The 18,480-nt window shown below is 36.4% G+C and overlaps 1 protein-coding gene across 1 annotated transcript; it reads right to left on the bottom strand.

The window, feature by feature from the left end:
• Positions 1-338: 338 nt before the first annotated feature.
• UBXN2B (UBX domain protein 2B) lies at positions 339-18,121 on the bottom strand. Its single transcript, XM_026054706.1, has 10 exons — positions 18,101-18,121; positions 16,149-16,249; positions 13,633-13,704; positions 11,948-12,107; positions 11,320-11,397; positions 7,389-7,498; positions 6,727-6,864; positions 4,264-4,425; positions 1,872-2,030; positions 339-1,152 (listed from the first exon to the last, which is right to left on the bottom strand). Exons 3-10 carry the CDS (start codon positions 13,656-13,658, stop codon positions 1,098-1,100), a joined length of 888 nt encoding a protein of 295 aa, XP_025910491.1. The 5' UTR covers positions 13,659-13,704; positions 16,149-16,249; positions 18,101-18,121; the 3' UTR covers positions 339-1,097.
• Between the last annotated feature and the right edge of the window lie 359 nt (positions 18,122-18,480).

Genomic DNA, 18,480 nt, shown 5'->3' with positions numbered 1-18,480 from the left:
AGTGGAATTTAAAGATCATTGGAGCTTTAGCTTAGTGCAAGCAGCTAAGCAGGTAAGCTAGTAATAGCACCTCTGAGTACTTGCATGCTCTTTCTTGGTTCATTTATTATCGGAAAGATTTTCACCAAGAGTGAGAACAGCACGATATAGTTGCTAATATATGCTGATTTTACAAGTAATCTGACTTTGGCCTCTGCTCTTGTATAGAGAAGGGTTAGCATATAAAATATATGCATATTAAATGCCCATTCCTTTCCCTTTAGGCTCAAGAATTTGGCATGCAACACAACCACTGCTTCATCACAACATAAATTGGCAAGAATAAAATGTTGCCTATGGTCTTTCAAGCTTAAAAGTTTAATTGCTTTAGCACATGAAAAGAATTATGATTTAAATCATGCAGATATTCAGATTACAAAACATATGACTTCAAATACAATTGCACATTTAAAATTTACTCATAATATGTACTTTGAGGTAAAAATGTAATGTTAATCAAGTATATTGAACAATGATAAGCTAAGTATAGATAAATAAATGCTGATATTTTCAGAAAAAAAAAATCAGTGAAGACAGTATTTTTAACATATATACTGGAACAAGGAATACAGCCCATTTACTCTCCTTCAGAGTGTGGTCCASTCATCTGATATAAAGCTACAAATATTACAAATCTGTATACTATTAAAGCACAGTAGCCAGTTTTTCATGACATGAGATTCCTACCTGCATACTGCAGTGTAGGGCCAAGTTATTTGAAAAAATATATAATTTCAAAGATTAAACATGGAGTTTAATTGTACAGCTTCCAAATGAGTATAATGAAAGTTGCACAACCAAATCCCCATTGAATACTACAAAATGCCTTTGGCCAAAATTCCAAATACAAAGACCTGACATTCAGGTCAAAAATACATGACCAATTAACATATCTACATTTGTGCATGTAAGTGACTGCATAAACAAGTTCTGTGTTTGTGCACACAAATTTTTTTTTGTTTTGGGTTATTGAAGTAACCAGTCACGTGAAGAATTATGTAGCTGCACAAGGCTCGATTGCACATTCAAGTTCAAACAAAGTGACCACAGGCCAACTCTCATGAAATCTGAATCACAGCATTTCTCCAGATGTCAATGGTCTCTCCCATTTCTCTAACTCAGAAAAGAAAAAAAAAAAAATCCTTATTTTCACCACAAGTAGAACAACTAGAATACAAATGAGAACAATCTATTATATAGTCTGGAACAGCTGAGCTTTGCATCTCTTGATACTGATTCATTCATATCAGCAACGATATTGGGAAATTTACATCAAATCTAGAATATAAGTAATTATACTGCACCAATGAAACACTATAAACAGAATATACAAAAGTTACATTAGGGCATTAATTATCTCTCAACCTACAAAATGGAATACTTCAGTATTAATACAATTTGAAAGGTAAACAACCTACAGGCTAAGTTTTCAAATGGCTGTTTGTCAATGCAGCATAAAACATTTCTATAGTGCAAATCTTACCAGTTGAGTGAAAGATACTGTTCCCTTCAGAAAAATGCTCACCTCTCCCCCACTCAAAATAATTGAAGAGTAAGAAAGTGATCTCTCATTCACATTTAGTACAAGATGTAGTCTGAAGTTTGCTAACACAGGGAAACTTAATTTTAACATTGAAAAAAACTGAACAATTTGAGAGATTAAAATAAAATTACATATGTTATAGCTGGAAGACATTAAACCCCAAAATCCAACCTGTGGCAGTGGGGAGGGGGAAGAGGGACACTGATCTTTCCTTTTTTCATCTTTTGTAAACACCCTTGTATGACAACACAGCACACTCCGTATATTGTACCAATAGCTGTAAGATTACTTTAATTGCTGAAGAATCACAGTGTTAAGTATATCTGCTTCTTGTAGTGTCAGGTTTTCATCTGTTAGCTCTTTATTTGGAAAGGTAGTCACAAGAACAAAATCAGCTGTTGCAAATGCTGGACGAGACTGGATAATGAAATCTCGAATATCCTTAATCCTGTGGAAAGGATATGAACATGAAAACCGTGTATGATTTAATTTTGGCATAAATCTCTGAACATCAAGACCAGAGAACACAAAATCTTCTAACAAACYAAACCATTTAAAACCTCCTATTGGTTTTACTCTTCCATTTTGATCCAGATGACTAAATRTAGTAGCTTAGAAGTTTTTGTTTCTTGCATACAAAAACTGAAAAATAAAACTGAATTTGTGGCTTGCCTTCTCAAATGATAGAAATAAAAGTTGTACCACAAGAAAGTATTTGGTAAGTTTTTTATTTTTCCTTGGAAACTGATACTAAATATATAAAGTCAAATAATTTAAATATTAGCTGTCAAAAAAAATTCCCTACTAATTAGTGTATGCTAAAGAGGCTAAAGTATTAATGGAAGGAAGAATCTGACAATATATGTTGACAGTGATGAGAAAGTGGAGGGGAATAGCAAAGCACTTGAACAGCACAAGGTTTCCCTACTTTCACTTAGTAGTGGAATAATTAATGCAATTGTTCATAACACAACCACAGCAACAGCATAACATAAAAATCATTTATCTTTATAAGACAAGGATGAAAACTATATACGATTTGATAGATTTAAAAAATTGAAACTTGAGGTTTCTCACCAGAAACAGTAAGCTGAGACTAACTCTGATTTATTGTAACCAATAAGTAGGCAGATTTATTGTAACCAAGTAAGCACTGACTAACTTTCTATCAGTCTTCAAGGCTTATAATATAAGCAATGCACTTTAGTAGCCGATTTTGATCACACATATGCAAGAATAATGAAAAAAATCCACATCCAAGAGAAAGGTAATAATGACTAAATAAGCTTCTCTCAACATACCCTTGGCTATGGATGTTCCTGGGAAGTTTACCGCCTCTAGTCTTTAATGGAGGCAAAAACCTGCCATGGCTACAGGTGCTTCCCAGCAGCTATACTGTTTAGCTAAGTCACTTCTCCAGTAGGTGCTGGGACGGAAAAGCCTGTACTATCAGGTCTGCTGAAATAAGGACATTTATTGCAGTGTCTTCCTTACTATTGCCATCTCAGCTAAAATTACCTCATTTTGGTCTGCGTATGCTTTCAGGTGAAGACAGACGCACTTCAGCTCTGCCTTTATTCTGAGCCAATGAAAAACCAGTTTGACTCTCAAAGTCATGTAACAGTGCTAACATGGGACTGGATCCATGGTAAGCCCACCTTTGATGCAGGACTCGAACTCAGTGTCAGCTGCCTTCTAACACAATGGTGAAGATTTAGGACTGGAGCTGGCTTGAACCTTGCCTGCTGTGAAGCGTGGGTGGAACCATTGCGCAAACCTCTGCCCAAAGTTCCCTCAGCCACGCAGAACAGCAAGTGCAAAGCAGAGCTTTGCAGAACCTTGCACGAACACAACCTCTTAGACAAACAAAACAGGTTGGCCAATTCCATTTGTGGCAATGTCCAAACAATGTCGATAAAACTGATGGCAAACTCCAATCAGCAGACTACTAACAGATCTAAAAACCCATCAAGTTCACACCCATTCCCAGGAGGAGACCATCCAAAAGAAAACAAAGGTTGGTTCTCAGTATTATCTCTAGCCTATACACCAGAATGACAGAATTGCAAATGAGTACATTAATGCCTATATACTCTTCTCAGTATGGGCTGCAACCTACACTTACAACCCATGCCCTGTTGTCATAGGCTCTCAAATATAATGAAAAAGTTGGAGCTCTTGAGTATGGGCCAAAGTACTTCGCCTGTAGTACGGACTACATTCCAAGTTCAAACTATACTCCATGATGCCTTGCAATTAAGTGTCTTCACAGCATCATCCAAGTCAGTCACAGGATCCTCCCAAGAAGGATCTAGGGTTATATATAGCTAGGGATGACAACATAGGTTGTCCAGATTTGGGCTGCCCTGAGAACAGGAACAGGATGTCACACCTAAACAGACACTCATTATGGCTGGTCCTGTCTCTTTACAAATCACAGGACACATAATTGGTCAGGAAAGTTTGACTTTGCAGTTATCAAATACCTTGCATTTCCAATTACACTGACTTTGAAAGTAGAATTCTGCATCAGTGAGTCTCTTGTGAAAATGATAGAGTTGTAACACTTCAGTGGAGCTAGATTTTCCCCCTTTTGATGCATTGCTGATGTTTACTAATGATAAAACACAAACTTATCAAAATAAGCTATGGTTACCTGTGTTGATGTGGCATCAATTTACCTGTGTGTGTGGTTAAATCTTTGTATTAATCGGCTTCCATCTGCTAATCTAATTTGAATTTTAGTTGCTGGCATGGAATCATCTATCAGAACAGGTGCATTAAGAATAGATTTCTCCTCCTCTTCTGGGGAAGAAGGCGTGCTGACTATTTCAGGTGTAAGGCTAGAGAATTGGGGGTGGGGGGGGAAGAGTCACAAACAGAGCTATTAGCATCTTTTCCATGGGAATGCCTAACATGTATAGTTAATACAAATGAGCAATGAAAATACTCTCAAAGTTATCTATGCATACCTTTTTAAATACAGAGACAGAAAGAATGTTTTTGTAGTTTCTTGTTTATGATTTCAAATTTTTATATGTAAATATATTTTCTTACAACTGTGCAGATCATTACATTTGCATGATTTTAATGACAGGTAATTAGGTACAAAACATCTTTGTTTATGCATATAGAGCATGAAATGACAGTCTCTGATACTAAACTTTATATGTTTTACCTTATAGATCATATTTAAAAAATAATGATGTGCTATTATACCGCACTAAGTTGACCCAAACTGATTTATTAACTGCTTTCATGTACACTATTTTATGAGTCTGGGCATCCCTCATCTTTTTAGAGTTCAAATGATACCAGTGGATAATTGACATCACCACATAGTGAGGCTGGAATTTTTTTTACATTTGGTATAAAAATTAAAGAGATTTGACTGGAAATAACCTTTTGGCTTCTTCTTTCATTCCTTGCATAGTTAAGACTCACAAGCCACCAGAACAAAAAAGCCACACAGCAGGTGTGCACTTTTTCTTATATAAAGAACCTCCCATTTTCCCCACGTTTTTTTTTAAGATAACCTAAATAAGTGCCCAGCTGAAGAAGTTACCATATACAATTGCTTACCATGTCATCCCTACCAGAGCCTACTACCTTTTTAGATCTACTGATCACAGGTTATTCTTGTCTCATTTTTAAAAAGATGAGGTAGATGGAATTAAATTACTTGCAAGAGCATACCAGTAATATCTTTTTGTCAAAAAAAGATATTACATGAACAGAAAACTAGAAGTTTAGTGAAAAGAAAAGATTTTCAACAAATAATATCAAGTCAGCTGCGGAAAGGTGCTATGAAGCCTATAATTCTGTTATTTAAAAGACTGGCAGTATTCAGGTCACATTTTTGTGGGAGACTCCCCACACACATTACAGTCACCTTTTGAACAAAGCAGTCTGAGATATTCAGTCACAGGAATGACTTTTGGTGCATTATGTATCAGATCAGCTACACTACACACCTGTTACAGTTTTCAGAGCATCAGTCTACTCTTGAACCAGGATAACAAATGAAACAGAATCAGACAGGAGCTTTTCTAAATCATTAAACTTCAGTTTATTTACTACATACATAATTATATACTGTAGCTAGAGGTGACATTACAATTGGGGAAAGTGGAGGAGCTTCAGCCAGAGGTTAAAGGTTGAGTTGCTTTCCTCCCACAATCCAGGCTTGGCTTTCCAATACTACTTCATCTAGGGGAGCATATACAATTTCTCTGGCTATTCACTTTTAAAAATTAGCTCTGACTGTAGATTTTTGTGGCGTCATTTGCAGTTTTTAACTAAACCCTAGTGACAATTAAGAGATTTTAATATAACTTATTGTGCAWATACATGTTGGATCAATAAATAAAATAAAATGAGCTTACCGAATTAATTCCCTTTTTTAAAAATAACAGACTTGCCTCATCTAATTTATAATGAATGACTGTTTATGAGGTTATGTTTCAGAACACAGTATTACCGCTTCATTTCAGAGAAAAGATAGAGTTGCTTCCATACAAAAATACCTTCATAAACAGTAAGTCAAGCATGAGCATATTGTTGCAATAGCATCTCCAATTCCCCTTGTGATGATGCCAGCAACAATGCACAGCATGTGCCACACCTAATCCAGAATCAGGTATGTTCTCACTTGCCAACATCCCATTATGATTAAGTTTTGCCTGTTTCTCACTAAATGCGGAACAATTTTGGGGGTCTCATTTTCTATCCAGACAGAAATCTGTACAGTACTAATCACTTTTCAGATTCCCTTGCTCCCGTTTTAAACATGGCTGAAGTTAAAAAGTTATAGGCGAGACCTGGGAGAGAAATCCCATATCCATAGGAAGGCAGGCAAAGGACAAGGCATCTAGTCTGTCAGCAGGTCCAGGAGACAAAACAAATTAACTTAAGTTACACAACAAATTAATTAACAAATTAACTCATTTTTTGTTAAGATTATATAACTTCCATGATTACTGGTGATTCTGTCAAATTGGGCTGAAATATATGCAGTACAGAATAATTTTATATTAATTTTGTCATCTGTCTGATTAGCTTCTCCAGAAGTCTCCCAATTGATTAAATCCAGCTTTTGAAACAGCACACAGATGCAACAGAAAAGAAAACTTGGTATTTTTTACCTTCCAAGTTTTTGCCCTTCTCCACTGAAAGCTTTGAATCGCAGTCTAGGCTTCACATATTCTTGTTCTTGGTGGTCTTCCATATCCAAATTAACCTGGCCACCATGAACCAGTCGTTGAAGTTCCACAGGAATTTCTCTTAATTACAGAAATAAGAAGTTTCCCAATTATGTTCTGAATTGCAATACAAAATTACACAAAAACCTTACAGGATACAGTAAAAGTTGATACTATAACTAAGTTTACATTAAAAGTCACAGACATCCAATTCCTTTATGAATTGATTTCATCCCAAAATAACAGATGAAATGAGAAACTAAAAGGCAAATAAAATCACTGAGCTCACAGTTGAATCCTACAGTGTGCTGACCAAAGATGTAAAACCAACAGCCATCCTTTAAAAGTAATATCCAGAGTTAAACAACCAGAATGAACCAGAATGTTCCAAATTTAAAAATACCCCATGAATCTGATGACAAATAGAGAATGCATTTTGGGGGTGCAGGCAGGGAAGAAAGAAAAGTAAAAATCTGAAGCAAAGAACAATTTCTGGGAAAAAAGCTGGGAGCTTTTAATAATTTTAACCTTGAGGAGAAAGCATTTTTTCCCCTTCAGTTGAAAGACATACCTCAAAAAAAAAAAAAGTCACCATTTTAACTTACCCCCTTTTAACGGATTCAAGAAACTGAGCATTTGTCGGGTCTGAATAGGATCTCAACTCTCCATCATCTAAACTGAAGCCATTCCTCCACAGTTTCAGCAAAATTTGAACCTATCAAGCAAAGATGGTAAAAAATATTTATATATATACACGCACACACATAAATATACACACACAAGTAAAGTATTTCAACTTCATATAGATTATTATTATAAAACATTTAATTACACTTAACAGATTTGGTAGCAGACCACAAACAAGAAGACAAATGACAAAAGAGAACAGAACACTGCAGTATGTTTTAGACTATCATTGCTAGAATCTTCAGAAAAGTAAACCATAGCTATAGCCTACCACCTACACCAAGACCCCTTTCACCCTTGGGGAAAAAGAATCTCTTACTATCTTTGACATGATAAATAACGTATGGTGATTGCGCATTGAGCTTCATAGTGTTACAACTACTTTTAAAAGCAATAAACCTCTGTTGTTGATGAATCATGAAATAAATTCATAAACTTACAAATTACTGGGGATATACCAGTTACAGCAAAAACTATATTTTCCTCAAATCCTTACATGCTGAGCTCCAATGAAGCTGATACTAGCTCCATTCAGTTCAAACTCTGAGAATCCTGGAGACCAGCTTCCTTCACTCCCTTGTCTTGCCTGTTGCCTCCAGCCAGAGCTTTTCACTGGAGGCACTGCTGTCCTCAGAGCCTGCAGCTCTCAACACTTCTCTTCCCTGCAATTGTTGCCTTGAAGCCAAGCTGCATAACTAGGTTTCCCTAGCCAGTAAAACTGATTTTCCTTCAGAAAACTAGCCCTGCCTCCAGTTATAGTAATCCTACTGTAACACATTTCTGGCTTTGTACAGCTGACCATTCCTCAGAGGAACTGCAGAATGGGGCAGCTCTTGGTGTGCCAGCTCAGCACACCCCAGCCTGAACCACATCTTTTAGCCTTATTCATTTTTGTTCCTGTTTCTAGAAGAGCTTAATATTTATTCTAGGCAAAGAGTAGAGAACTTAGCTCTTTTTTCTCACTCATTTCCTGTCTTTTAAGTGAGAGGAAAGAAATGCTGGATGATTTTCCAGGGGTTTCAAAGCTGCTGCTGCACCATTCCTGGAATATATTCATGCCCTGCAGTTTGAGATTTTAACAATTTGCAAGATACATCAGGAAACAATTCCTAACTTGAGACAATTAAAATATTACCATAACTAAGAGATAATGTAGAACAACAGCTAGAGGAAAATAACTGAATGTTTGCTAAGAATTTCAAAATAACTCGTGACAAAAAAGAAAAAAGTTATTCCCAAAATAAAAAAAGCTTCTTCAAGAAAAGGAGAGGGAGAAAAAGGGAGCAACAGTCACTGAAGCGCAGAAAGAAAAAATAGGGAGAAAGAGCAAAACTATGTGCAGATTTGAATTTGAGGCTGTAAAGACAGTTAATTTGAGGCAGTGAGAAAGTTTGAGAAAGGAGTATAGTAACATAACAGTTGCTATAAAGATAACTAATAATGTTAAATTTGAAAGATCAAAGGGGAAAAAGAGGTGAAAAGTGAGGAAACAAAGATAGTTACAGTCAGGAATATGAAAAAAACACAAAAAAACACAAAAAAACACCCAAAGCATATGAGGCTAATGCTATATTACATGAATTTAAATCAGCATGAGCTGATGCTTCTGCTGAAAGAGATGGTCTTGCGCTTTCTCACCTAATCTTCCCTTACAGTAGGGCAAGCACTTGAAATCACACAGTGATCTGATCCAGAACAAAATTGATCTGGCAGGAAGTAAGGGAGAAAAAGAAGAAAAGGTTACTTTTTTAACACGGATCGGCTCCCTGACCTGACTCAGCACTTCTGCTGGAAGAATTATAGGAATAACAGTAAATAAGAGAAAACCTCCATTTCTTTATTACAAAGAAGTGACAGAATTTAAAACTGCATCTAAGATATGCAAAGAGAAAAGCTGAAAAATCATGCTTAGATTGAAAAGCTGGCAAATAAAAACTTCTGACACCTCTACTACTTTCATATTATCAGCTAGGATACATTTGCAATAGAGTAAGGAAGAAAGTGAGGAAGAATTTCAAAGAAAAGATGAGCTAATTTTTCCTACAGCCAAATGTGAGTCAGAGTGGACTATTCCAGAAAATGTGTTAAGTTCAGTGAAAAAAATGGACAAACAGATTTTTAAAGTAACTTGCACAGAGAGGATTACTGAACCAAAATAAATTACATAGAGCACAAAAAAGAGGTGATGAATAGAACCAAACTCTGCAGGACACCAACTGATATCAGTAATGTTGTTTCATTCAGCATAGTTTTACCCTTGAAACTGCTTCTATAGAAATAGCAATAGGCCTATTTCCTACATAGAGTCCTGTGTCTTGTGTCTAGAGATAGATGCAGTATACATAAGGTTTTCTGAGCAAGTTCAGCTTGTAGGGTGGGGGTATCAGCCATTCATTTAATCTTGTGTAACAGAATGGCTTAGTGAATTCCAGTCAGTCACAGCCATGAAAGCGTGCAAAAGACGACAGCAAAAACGAGGAATAACTTTTTTTCCTTAGTTTCTCAAGTAGTGAAATCAGCATTTTCACAGCTGTGGGCTAGGAGCCTGTCTCAAATTAGAGCCTTTTCCTCTAATTACAAACTGCAATAAAAGGAGAACCCTGCATTCTATGCTACACCGAAAATAATTTGCTGAGAAAAGACCCTGGCATAAACTGTACACAGCTGATATAAAAATAACTAAGACACAGTGAACATGGTATTATTAGGTAGGAGCAGGATTCTTTTATGTTATGTTCCACTCTCAGAAAAAGTATACCTTATGTTAGCTTCAATATTGAAGTCAGTTTTGAATTTGGATCATGTCTAATGAAAACTAATTTCCATCAAGTACTAACAAAATGCTTCAGAGGTGCTAAAACAGTTATTTTTGGTATTTTTGATGAATTTTGTTTCTGAGCACTTGTCTCAAGGAAGCAAAAGGTGACATTCACAAAACTGCCACTATGCTCAAACCTACGTTTAGCTGCTTATGAAATAGGATGTGAGCCACTTGGTTTCAAAATAATTACGGTGTTCAAATAAATCTGAAATAGAGTTCCAGAACATCTGTGGTAGTTGGGACACATTTGGAGGAAGAAAGTCTTTGGTTCGAGTCCTAACCTGTTTAAGATAAGATGNGGGGGGGGGGGGGGGGGAAATCTGGACAAGCATCCCTCCACTTCTCTGGCTTTTGCTACAGGCAACCCCAGTTCAATTATCTGTACAATCCTAACAATAATAAAAAGGTAATTGATGCAAGATAGATTTGTGGTATTATTTAACATTCATATGAATTGGTTTTCTAAATTATGAATTACAGTAAGTTGTTTGAAGATTGTTTGGTTTTTTGAATGTGATCTATACCAAGCACAGTAAAGATATCCAGCTGATAGGTATTTTCATATATTAGAAAATATATGCCTGTTATTGATATATGACAAGAAAGAATTAGACAGTTACAAGTTACTAATTGCTGAGAAAAACTTAATTGATCCAAATCAATCCTGTGAATGCCTACAGGCCTTAATAGCTGTCATGTCTCCTCTCCCCATCAAATAAAGCTTTTAATTCTAACCTCTGCTTCACAACTCGGATCAGAAGATCAAAATGTTCCCAGCAACACAAATTCACACGTGACAAAATTGGATCTATTCATCCAACCCTTTTGCCCAGCAATTCTCTAATGCAAACGTTATGTATTTTGTCTCTGTGGACACTTCAACAACTACTTAACACATACCTAATACATTTAGATACTAGTTTTTCTTATTGCCGTAGTTACGGCAATACTGGTATTTCAAGTTGTAAGCATTGTTAATCAGACAGCTGTTAGAGACACCATTTCCTGCTATTCAGCATTTTACTTACATCTTGGTTTTCTCCATATATGTATTCAGAGCGCTTTCGTGATGAGTCACCCAATCTATATCCACCACCAGAAAATGACTGAAAAAAATACACAAAAAGGCTTATTGAAAACATTCTGCAGCTGAACAAATACCTGAAACAGTTTAAGATATTTACCTAGGAGCAAATAAAAGCATCAACAAGCTTTCTTCCTTGATAAAAAAGCAAATGAACTGTTCTAAATTGTAGTTTTCTAAGTGGAAAATTAGAGCTAGTAATTATAATCAGGCTAAGCAGGTTTTATATGACATGGTTTAGTTTTTACACCTGTACACTTTTTCAAGCATTACTAATTCAACATGTAAAAAAAGATTTTGATTAGGACACAACTGCAGTTGATTTTTCAATATCAATCTTAATTAAAAATAAAGCAAGTAGTCCCAGTTCAACTTGATTTTCAATGATTCCTCTGAAATTGCCCCCCCTTAATTTTCTAGAGCAAGCAATTTGAACACAGATAAAATATACAACTGTGTTGATCAAATCTTCTGCTATTCTCAAACCACAAAAAGGCATACTTGCTCTTACATGGTTATATGAGTTTCAGAGCCTGATGAAAATACAGAGGAAAATACCTTTTTACTCATACCTTAGCTTTACTGAAATCACCAGATGCTCTTGAGGCTTCATCTAATGGGACAGCCCCATGTTCTTTTGCTTCTTTGAAGAGTTCAGCAACAATTTTACTTGGATTATTAGAAGCCTCAGAAATCTGTAATCCTCTATATTCTGAGTCACCTGAATAAAATCTTAAGAATGGTAATGTTCATGAGTGGCAATGCTTTATATAATGGGCATCATTTTTCTCTCCCTCTTAAGAAAAAGCCTTAATGAACAAAGACCTCTCTATTCTAAACACAGAAGTGTTCTGCTTAGTTCTGACCTTCCCAGTAATCCAAGCAGCACTGCTCCAGACACATCACACTAACAAAACTACCAAAATGCCTTCTGGAACAGACCCCAGAGGTTAGGAGCCAAGATCAAGCAAACACAGCCCTGATGCAGCCATGGCTTTACACACCTCATCCTATGTGGGTTCCGCCAGCTCCTGGAAAGACTGATCTCCTCAGGGGGGTCCTGTGCATGGGACTGTGCCTGGGCTGGTTAGAATACAGATTCACAATTAACACTGCCTTGGCAGAATGAGCATAAAACTGTTGTGGAAAAACCTAAACAGTGCCAAAATTTGATCTTTTTAAAGATGCAGTTCTTTCCTTTTCCAATATCTGAAATATAACATTTTACTTAATTAACCTTTTGAGGCATTTTAAAATAATCTGCAGAAACTGCTGTGAAAGCTTAATTGCTATCTTTTTCTGCAGCATAGCCCCACTTCCAAAAGTTAAACTACAAATAATTCTCTTTAAAATTATATCTGTTTGACTATGAAGACCAAGATAGTCCAGGCGGAAGGGGCTATGAATGCCTAAATACCAATGATACTAAAACAAAAACAAAAAAAACCTATGTATAAATATAAAAAGTGGCAAACATGAGAGTCTGATTCCTCTTCGATTACATGCAGCTTTAATAGCTAATAAAATAAGTGGTTTCTGCCTTCCTTAAGTTTGTGACTTAACCACTTGGAGCAACACGAATCAATTAATTTATGCGAAACTGTTACCAAAACCAATACCTTCAAAATGCAGTTGATTCCACCACATTCTACAATTACTCAGTAACAGCAGTGGGTATGAAGCACATATAACCATGCTACTATTACAATGTCACATAACTGGCAACCCCTAAGTACCATTTCTCCTCTGTACATAAGTCCATATTTATCATCCTGATTGCCATTTATGTGGAATATCTTTAGATACAAGAATTTTAAAGAATTATGATGGTAAGGAGATGAAATGAGAATATGAACTCTGATGAGAATTCAAGAATGAGGAAATACTCAGATATTTGAGTAATGGATACATAGAACCATTCAGGAGGTTTGTGACAAGGCAAAAAATCCTCTTGATTCCAAGTGTAAGTTACAACCTTTACATCCATATATTCACATAGTAAGATACATTCAGGTATAAACTGGTCCTAGATTACTAGAGCCAGATTCTGCTAAATTTAGTTTTATTCCAGCAGCATAAAGCTAATATACTCCAACACCTTCTCCAATAAGTCACATAGCACCTCTTTAGTTACTACCTGTTTGCAGGAAAGACTTAGCTTACAGCCATTTTGAAAAATGGGGAGAAGGAACGTATGAACGTCAGAAAAAACAATTACTTTCACAGTTGTTAAATGACTTTGTTGTTTTTACAATACCTTTGGTTTTCTTTGTCATCGCTCATGCTTCTCTCTGGTCTTCTCAAACTTCTAAAAGAATCAATTTTAAGACTGCCAAGAGAATAAAATAAAATGTTTAAACATGACCAGTAGATGCACTTCACAGTGTATCAGAGGTAATAAGTACTGCTGAAACTAATTTTTTTTCAAAAACTAATACTAATTTTTTTTACAGGATGAAGCATTTTTTAAAAGAAGAGAAGTCCTCCAGAAGATGCATCCTGAGGATGGTCTCCAATATCTGTTCATGTAATGAAAATAAGTTTATCATTTTCACACCATGCTTCTTTGGTCAAAGTACATATCCATCTATGCTTACCACAGAATAGGAGGAGAGAGGCGTGCATATGGCAGAGCCATTTCACAGTATCCTGGGGAATGCAGAATTCTGCTTTATGCCACTGGTGTTGCCACAGATAAAGGTAATATGCAATCCAAACAGCTGCTGCAGAATCTAGCCTACCACTATCAATTATATTACAAATTCCTTCCACAACATTTTTAGCTGATTTTCTGAAGGTACAAGTATTAGGCACTACTGCTTTTCTTTGATGTCCTGGGAATCCCTGTCCATAAGGATCCTAGAAACTAAAAAGCAGTAGTTCTCATTTATATTTTACATTATTTTAAAAATATACTGAATGCCAACATTATGAAGATTTTTCAAAGACAATTAAATACAAAATCAGATTCTGTCTTAGGGCAGGGACAGATCAATTAGCTACCAGAGCACAAACTAGGTAGTTTGCAAATCTGTAGTATGCCAGGAGCAGCTGTATGGATGTACACCCTTATTCTGTATTACTTTATGATGAAACTCCTCAATGCAAGATATACGCAAAGTAGCCAACTACTATGGGATAAGAACATACATACAATCTGCTACACAATTGCAGTTCTCTAGTTTAGATTTAGGCAACTTGTTTGGCTACTATACCTTATTAATCAAAATATCAGTGGYGATGAAACAATGTAATTTTATATCCTAGAAGTATCTGCACCTTATTACTTTCTCAGAAAAAATGGTATTGTTAGGGACTTAGGTTATGGCTGCAAGCATTGATTTAATTGCTTTTGTTTTCTTCCCTTTGTACAATTTGTACATTGTAGGTTTTGTGAGACTTGTATTTTTGTGCTAACAGTCATAATTTTGTTAAAGGTGCTGGAGTTTATATAACATGATAGCTTATATAACACAGCATTTATTCCAGCAGGCTGCAGAGACATCCTTCCATACCTGCGATTTTGGAAGACAAGATGAGCAGATGACTTAAAGAGCAGCACCATGCTTCCTTGCAATTAATATGCTACTCATTTGAGAGCAAACTAAAGTCTATTAAAAAAAAAAAAATTCTGAATATCACACAAACAGCAGCCATTTCTTCTTTCTCAGACTGATTCCAGCATGACTGCCAACAAAGAGCAAGTGTTTGCCAACAGCTATCACACTGAAGTATTCCAGATACTGTATTGCAGTTTTTCCTTGAATTGGAAGAGAAATTTGTAACTTCTTGCTATGTACTGGCAGAGTTGTTTGCTTAATTTGTTTTTACACAGTATTCAGTGATTAGTCATCTTAGATGGTTTTACCATGGAAAATTATTTTCCAAGTGTCAAGTCTTGTGCTAAAATCCCTCCTTCTAGAGATGTGCATTTGCAGATGTACTTGAGGCATGGCTCTGATGATGGAAATCCATAAAACAGAGATCCATATTGGCAGCAGTCATTGAAAGACAAGCCAAATGCAAGACTTGTTGTGGCCTCACTGGCAATAATGATTTAAAGACTTTTCTTCTTTGTTAAAAGAAATCAAATAAAAATTCTTTAAAAGCTGGCAAGATTTCCTCTTAGGAATTTTAAAACTGTATTGAGTCTTCAAATGCCATGCAATGTAAACACTGCATGCCAGCAAAATGGGGCTTTATAGACAATAACATGCCCTTCCTTTCTGCCCCAACACATAGACAAATTAATTAAGAAGTCCTGCTTATTCCTCTCACCACCCATAATACAGTGAAACTAAATCATTTTTCTAATGAATATCTGTCTTATCAGAATAGTTACTTAAATAGTACTGACCTAAGCACAAAACTGAAAACAGCTCACTCACCAGATTTCTCACAACCTACAGATTTGCTGAATTTTGAAGTAGTGGACAACTACAGTATTTTTCTGGTACAGCAAATTTTGGTTTTCTATTTATGTGAAAACAGCAACACTACATTTGACTTACAGTATCGTAATCTTATCTAATCTTTTCTAAAGTGGGTTTAGAGCGATTTGAAATACAGCATGGAAGCTCAAAAAAAAATTGTCATCTCAGAATGTGTTGTGTTTTTTCCCCCCCCCCAGGGATTCACAGTTCAGGATTATGAACTGCTATTTGATCTTCTCTTTGTATAAAGAGGTAAATATGATGGATGACAAATTTCAAACTTTTCTGAGCTGATACAATACCTAATTAACACGTTCCTGAAGTACAAAGAATGTCTTACCTCTGCGGTACTCTTGAGTTATTGATTTTTGTAGCTGTTGGTTTGTCAGGACACGATGAGTGCCTTTTAGCTTCATCTTCATATAACTCTGCCAAGGCCAACTGTAGGAAACAGGAATCTTTTTAGAAGCCTGTAACTCTAGAACTATATATAGCAGAAATAAGACAAAATTAATGCAAAAAAGCACACATCACCAGGAAAAAAAAAAAAGACATCAATGTGAGAACCCCTGCTACTTTTGTAAATTCAGCTTCTTTTCTGCCTTATGAACAAAATGCGTGATGTTCAACATGATCATACAAGTGTGACTTGGAACTTGTACTCTGCATTTATTTAGTCCACACTGCTTCATTACTTACATTCAGCCTGTATTAGATTCAGAACTACAGGAGAGAGTTGTGTATATATGTCCACACACATATATTATGCATCATCTCATTAACATTAACAAACTGAAATAAAGTTGCTGTGCATCCCTCTCATAAGACTGGAAAGTACAAAATGAAATTTCTAAACATTTTATATAGAAATGGGAAAAATGCAACTCAAATGAGTTTCTATTAGAATTAAGATTCAAATTCAGCCTTAATCATTTGAATTCAAGATAACACTGCAGATAMTTTTAATGAAAGTTTTCCCCAAATGTACCACAAATGCTGCCATACCACCGTCACATTCATTTTTAAGGAATGCTGTGGGATACACACCTAACATGCTATTTTTAGCATACACTTTTGTTCTGAATAATATTTTACTTTGTTTCTCAAAATTAAGGAAATTTTGTCTTCAAGCCACAGTGCCATAATGTGATTTGGCGGGGGGGGGGGGGGGTTGGGCTCTGCAAACAATATTAACATTCTATCATACACATCAGAATAGGTACTAGAGAACTACAATTTCATTACAGTTTTATGTACAAGCAATGAACATTGAAATAAAATGAAACATCATCTGTCCTTGAAAACAAACTATTAAAAAGCAAAGCATATTAATACTATATCACTGTGAGGCATTTCCTGGGGAAAAATAAGCTGAGGAATTGTAGCTATTAAGAAAATTAAACTGAGTAATGAAATTGCTTAAGAAATTGTTTAAGAAATCCACTTTCTCTGAGGATGCAAGCAAGCATCTTCTAGGTAAGTAAAACAGATGAGGAAAGTCATACACAACAGGTCCATGAGCAGAGGGTAAAAGGAATGGGCAAAGATGTACTCTGTACCATCCCTAATTCAAAGACTGTGGGATGCTAAGGGAGCATAAGGGGCAATAGCCAGGCTTCTGTGCTTTCTGTATACCACATCTCTTATTGCCACCATTACAGATCAAATACTGAGCTAGATGGACCGCCACTCTGACCAAGCAGAGCATTTCTTCGGTTCTTAAAATTTTATTAGTAATCATCTACCCCAAAAGCCTGCCTACTTCTATCATCTGATTGAAAAGCTTATGAACCAAGAATATTAACACGGACATTTTAATTGGCACATATTATAGTAAAGTTAATCTCAACAAGGACCTCTGAAAAACCCAAGTGATAAGTACATGAGAAAGATAAATACAGATTTCATGTTTTTACATAATTATATATATAATTAAATATAATTTAAAAAAGTATAATTAAATAAAATTGAGAGGAATTTAGCTGCTCCAAGTTTCACCTTTTCTCTAGTCAATTTATTGCTAAAATATTTTGAACCTTCAGGCAATCTGGCAGTCACAAAAGAGTGAATGCCACTAAAAATGCTTGTGGTTGTGAGTTTAAGGACCAATACGGAGTTACATCTGTGACCACACTTTCTCAAAACTTTTCCTGTGGAAATCTAGGAAAAGATCTTGTCCTCAGTCTTATCTTACATTTGTGAAGGGTGACATTTTCATGCAGACACGCCTACTAGATAATCAGGAGAGAGAGAAAAAAAAAGTGCCAAAATAACTGGTATTACAAATACAACCCAGTAACTGAGGAGTCGGGAGAGCCCTTCGAGCTTCTTGGAGGGCTAACCATTGTGCACACAGACCCCTCATCGCTTTCTGCAGTGCCTCCTCCTCGCTCAGAAGCTTCTTTCTCTTCCCAGTCTCAAAAGGAGGAAAAAAGAAACATGAGAGAGAGAGAAGTTTCCTCGCAGGAAGGCAGCCGGGAGCAGCCCCCTGCCCCCGTGAAAGGGCATTCGCTCCCCTGCCGCCCCAGAGGCCTGGTCCGGCCCGGGCAAGGGCTCTCGTCGGGCACCCCGGGCAGCCCCGACTGGCAAGGCGAGGGGCAGGGGTGCCAGCACAGCGGCTGCTCCGCCGGGCCGGGCAGGGCAGGGCAGGGCCGGGCCGGGCCGGGCCGGGC

The sequence above is a fragment of the Apteryx rowi genome, unplaced genomic scaffold (genome assembly GCF_003343035.1).
Source record: "Apteryx rowi isolate R43461 unplaced genomic scaffold, aptRow1 scaffold_96, whole genome shotgun sequence".
NCBI classification, from domain to species: domain Eukaryota; kingdom Metazoa; phylum Chordata; class Aves; order Apterygiformes; family Apterygidae; genus Apteryx; species Apteryx rowi.
Note: the sequence above shows the minus strand (reverse complement) of the source record. Positions and strands in the feature narration are given on the sequence as shown.

What these genes read in the sequence shown, in the direction of transcription:
- UBXN2B (XM_026054706.1), bottom strand. Translation starts at nt 13,658, where the DNA reads ATGAGCGATGACAAAGAAAACCAAAG. An exon ending in CTTGAATCCGTTAAAAGGGG is followed by an intron (nt 6,865 to 7,388) that starts GTAAGTTAAAAT and finishes TCTGTAATTAAG; the next exon opens with AGAAATTCCTGTGGAACTTC. An exon ending in AGATTTAACCACACACACAG is followed by an intron (nt 2,031 to 4,263) that starts GTAAATTGATGC and finishes TCCTTTCCACAG; the next exon opens with GATTAAGGATATTCGAGATT.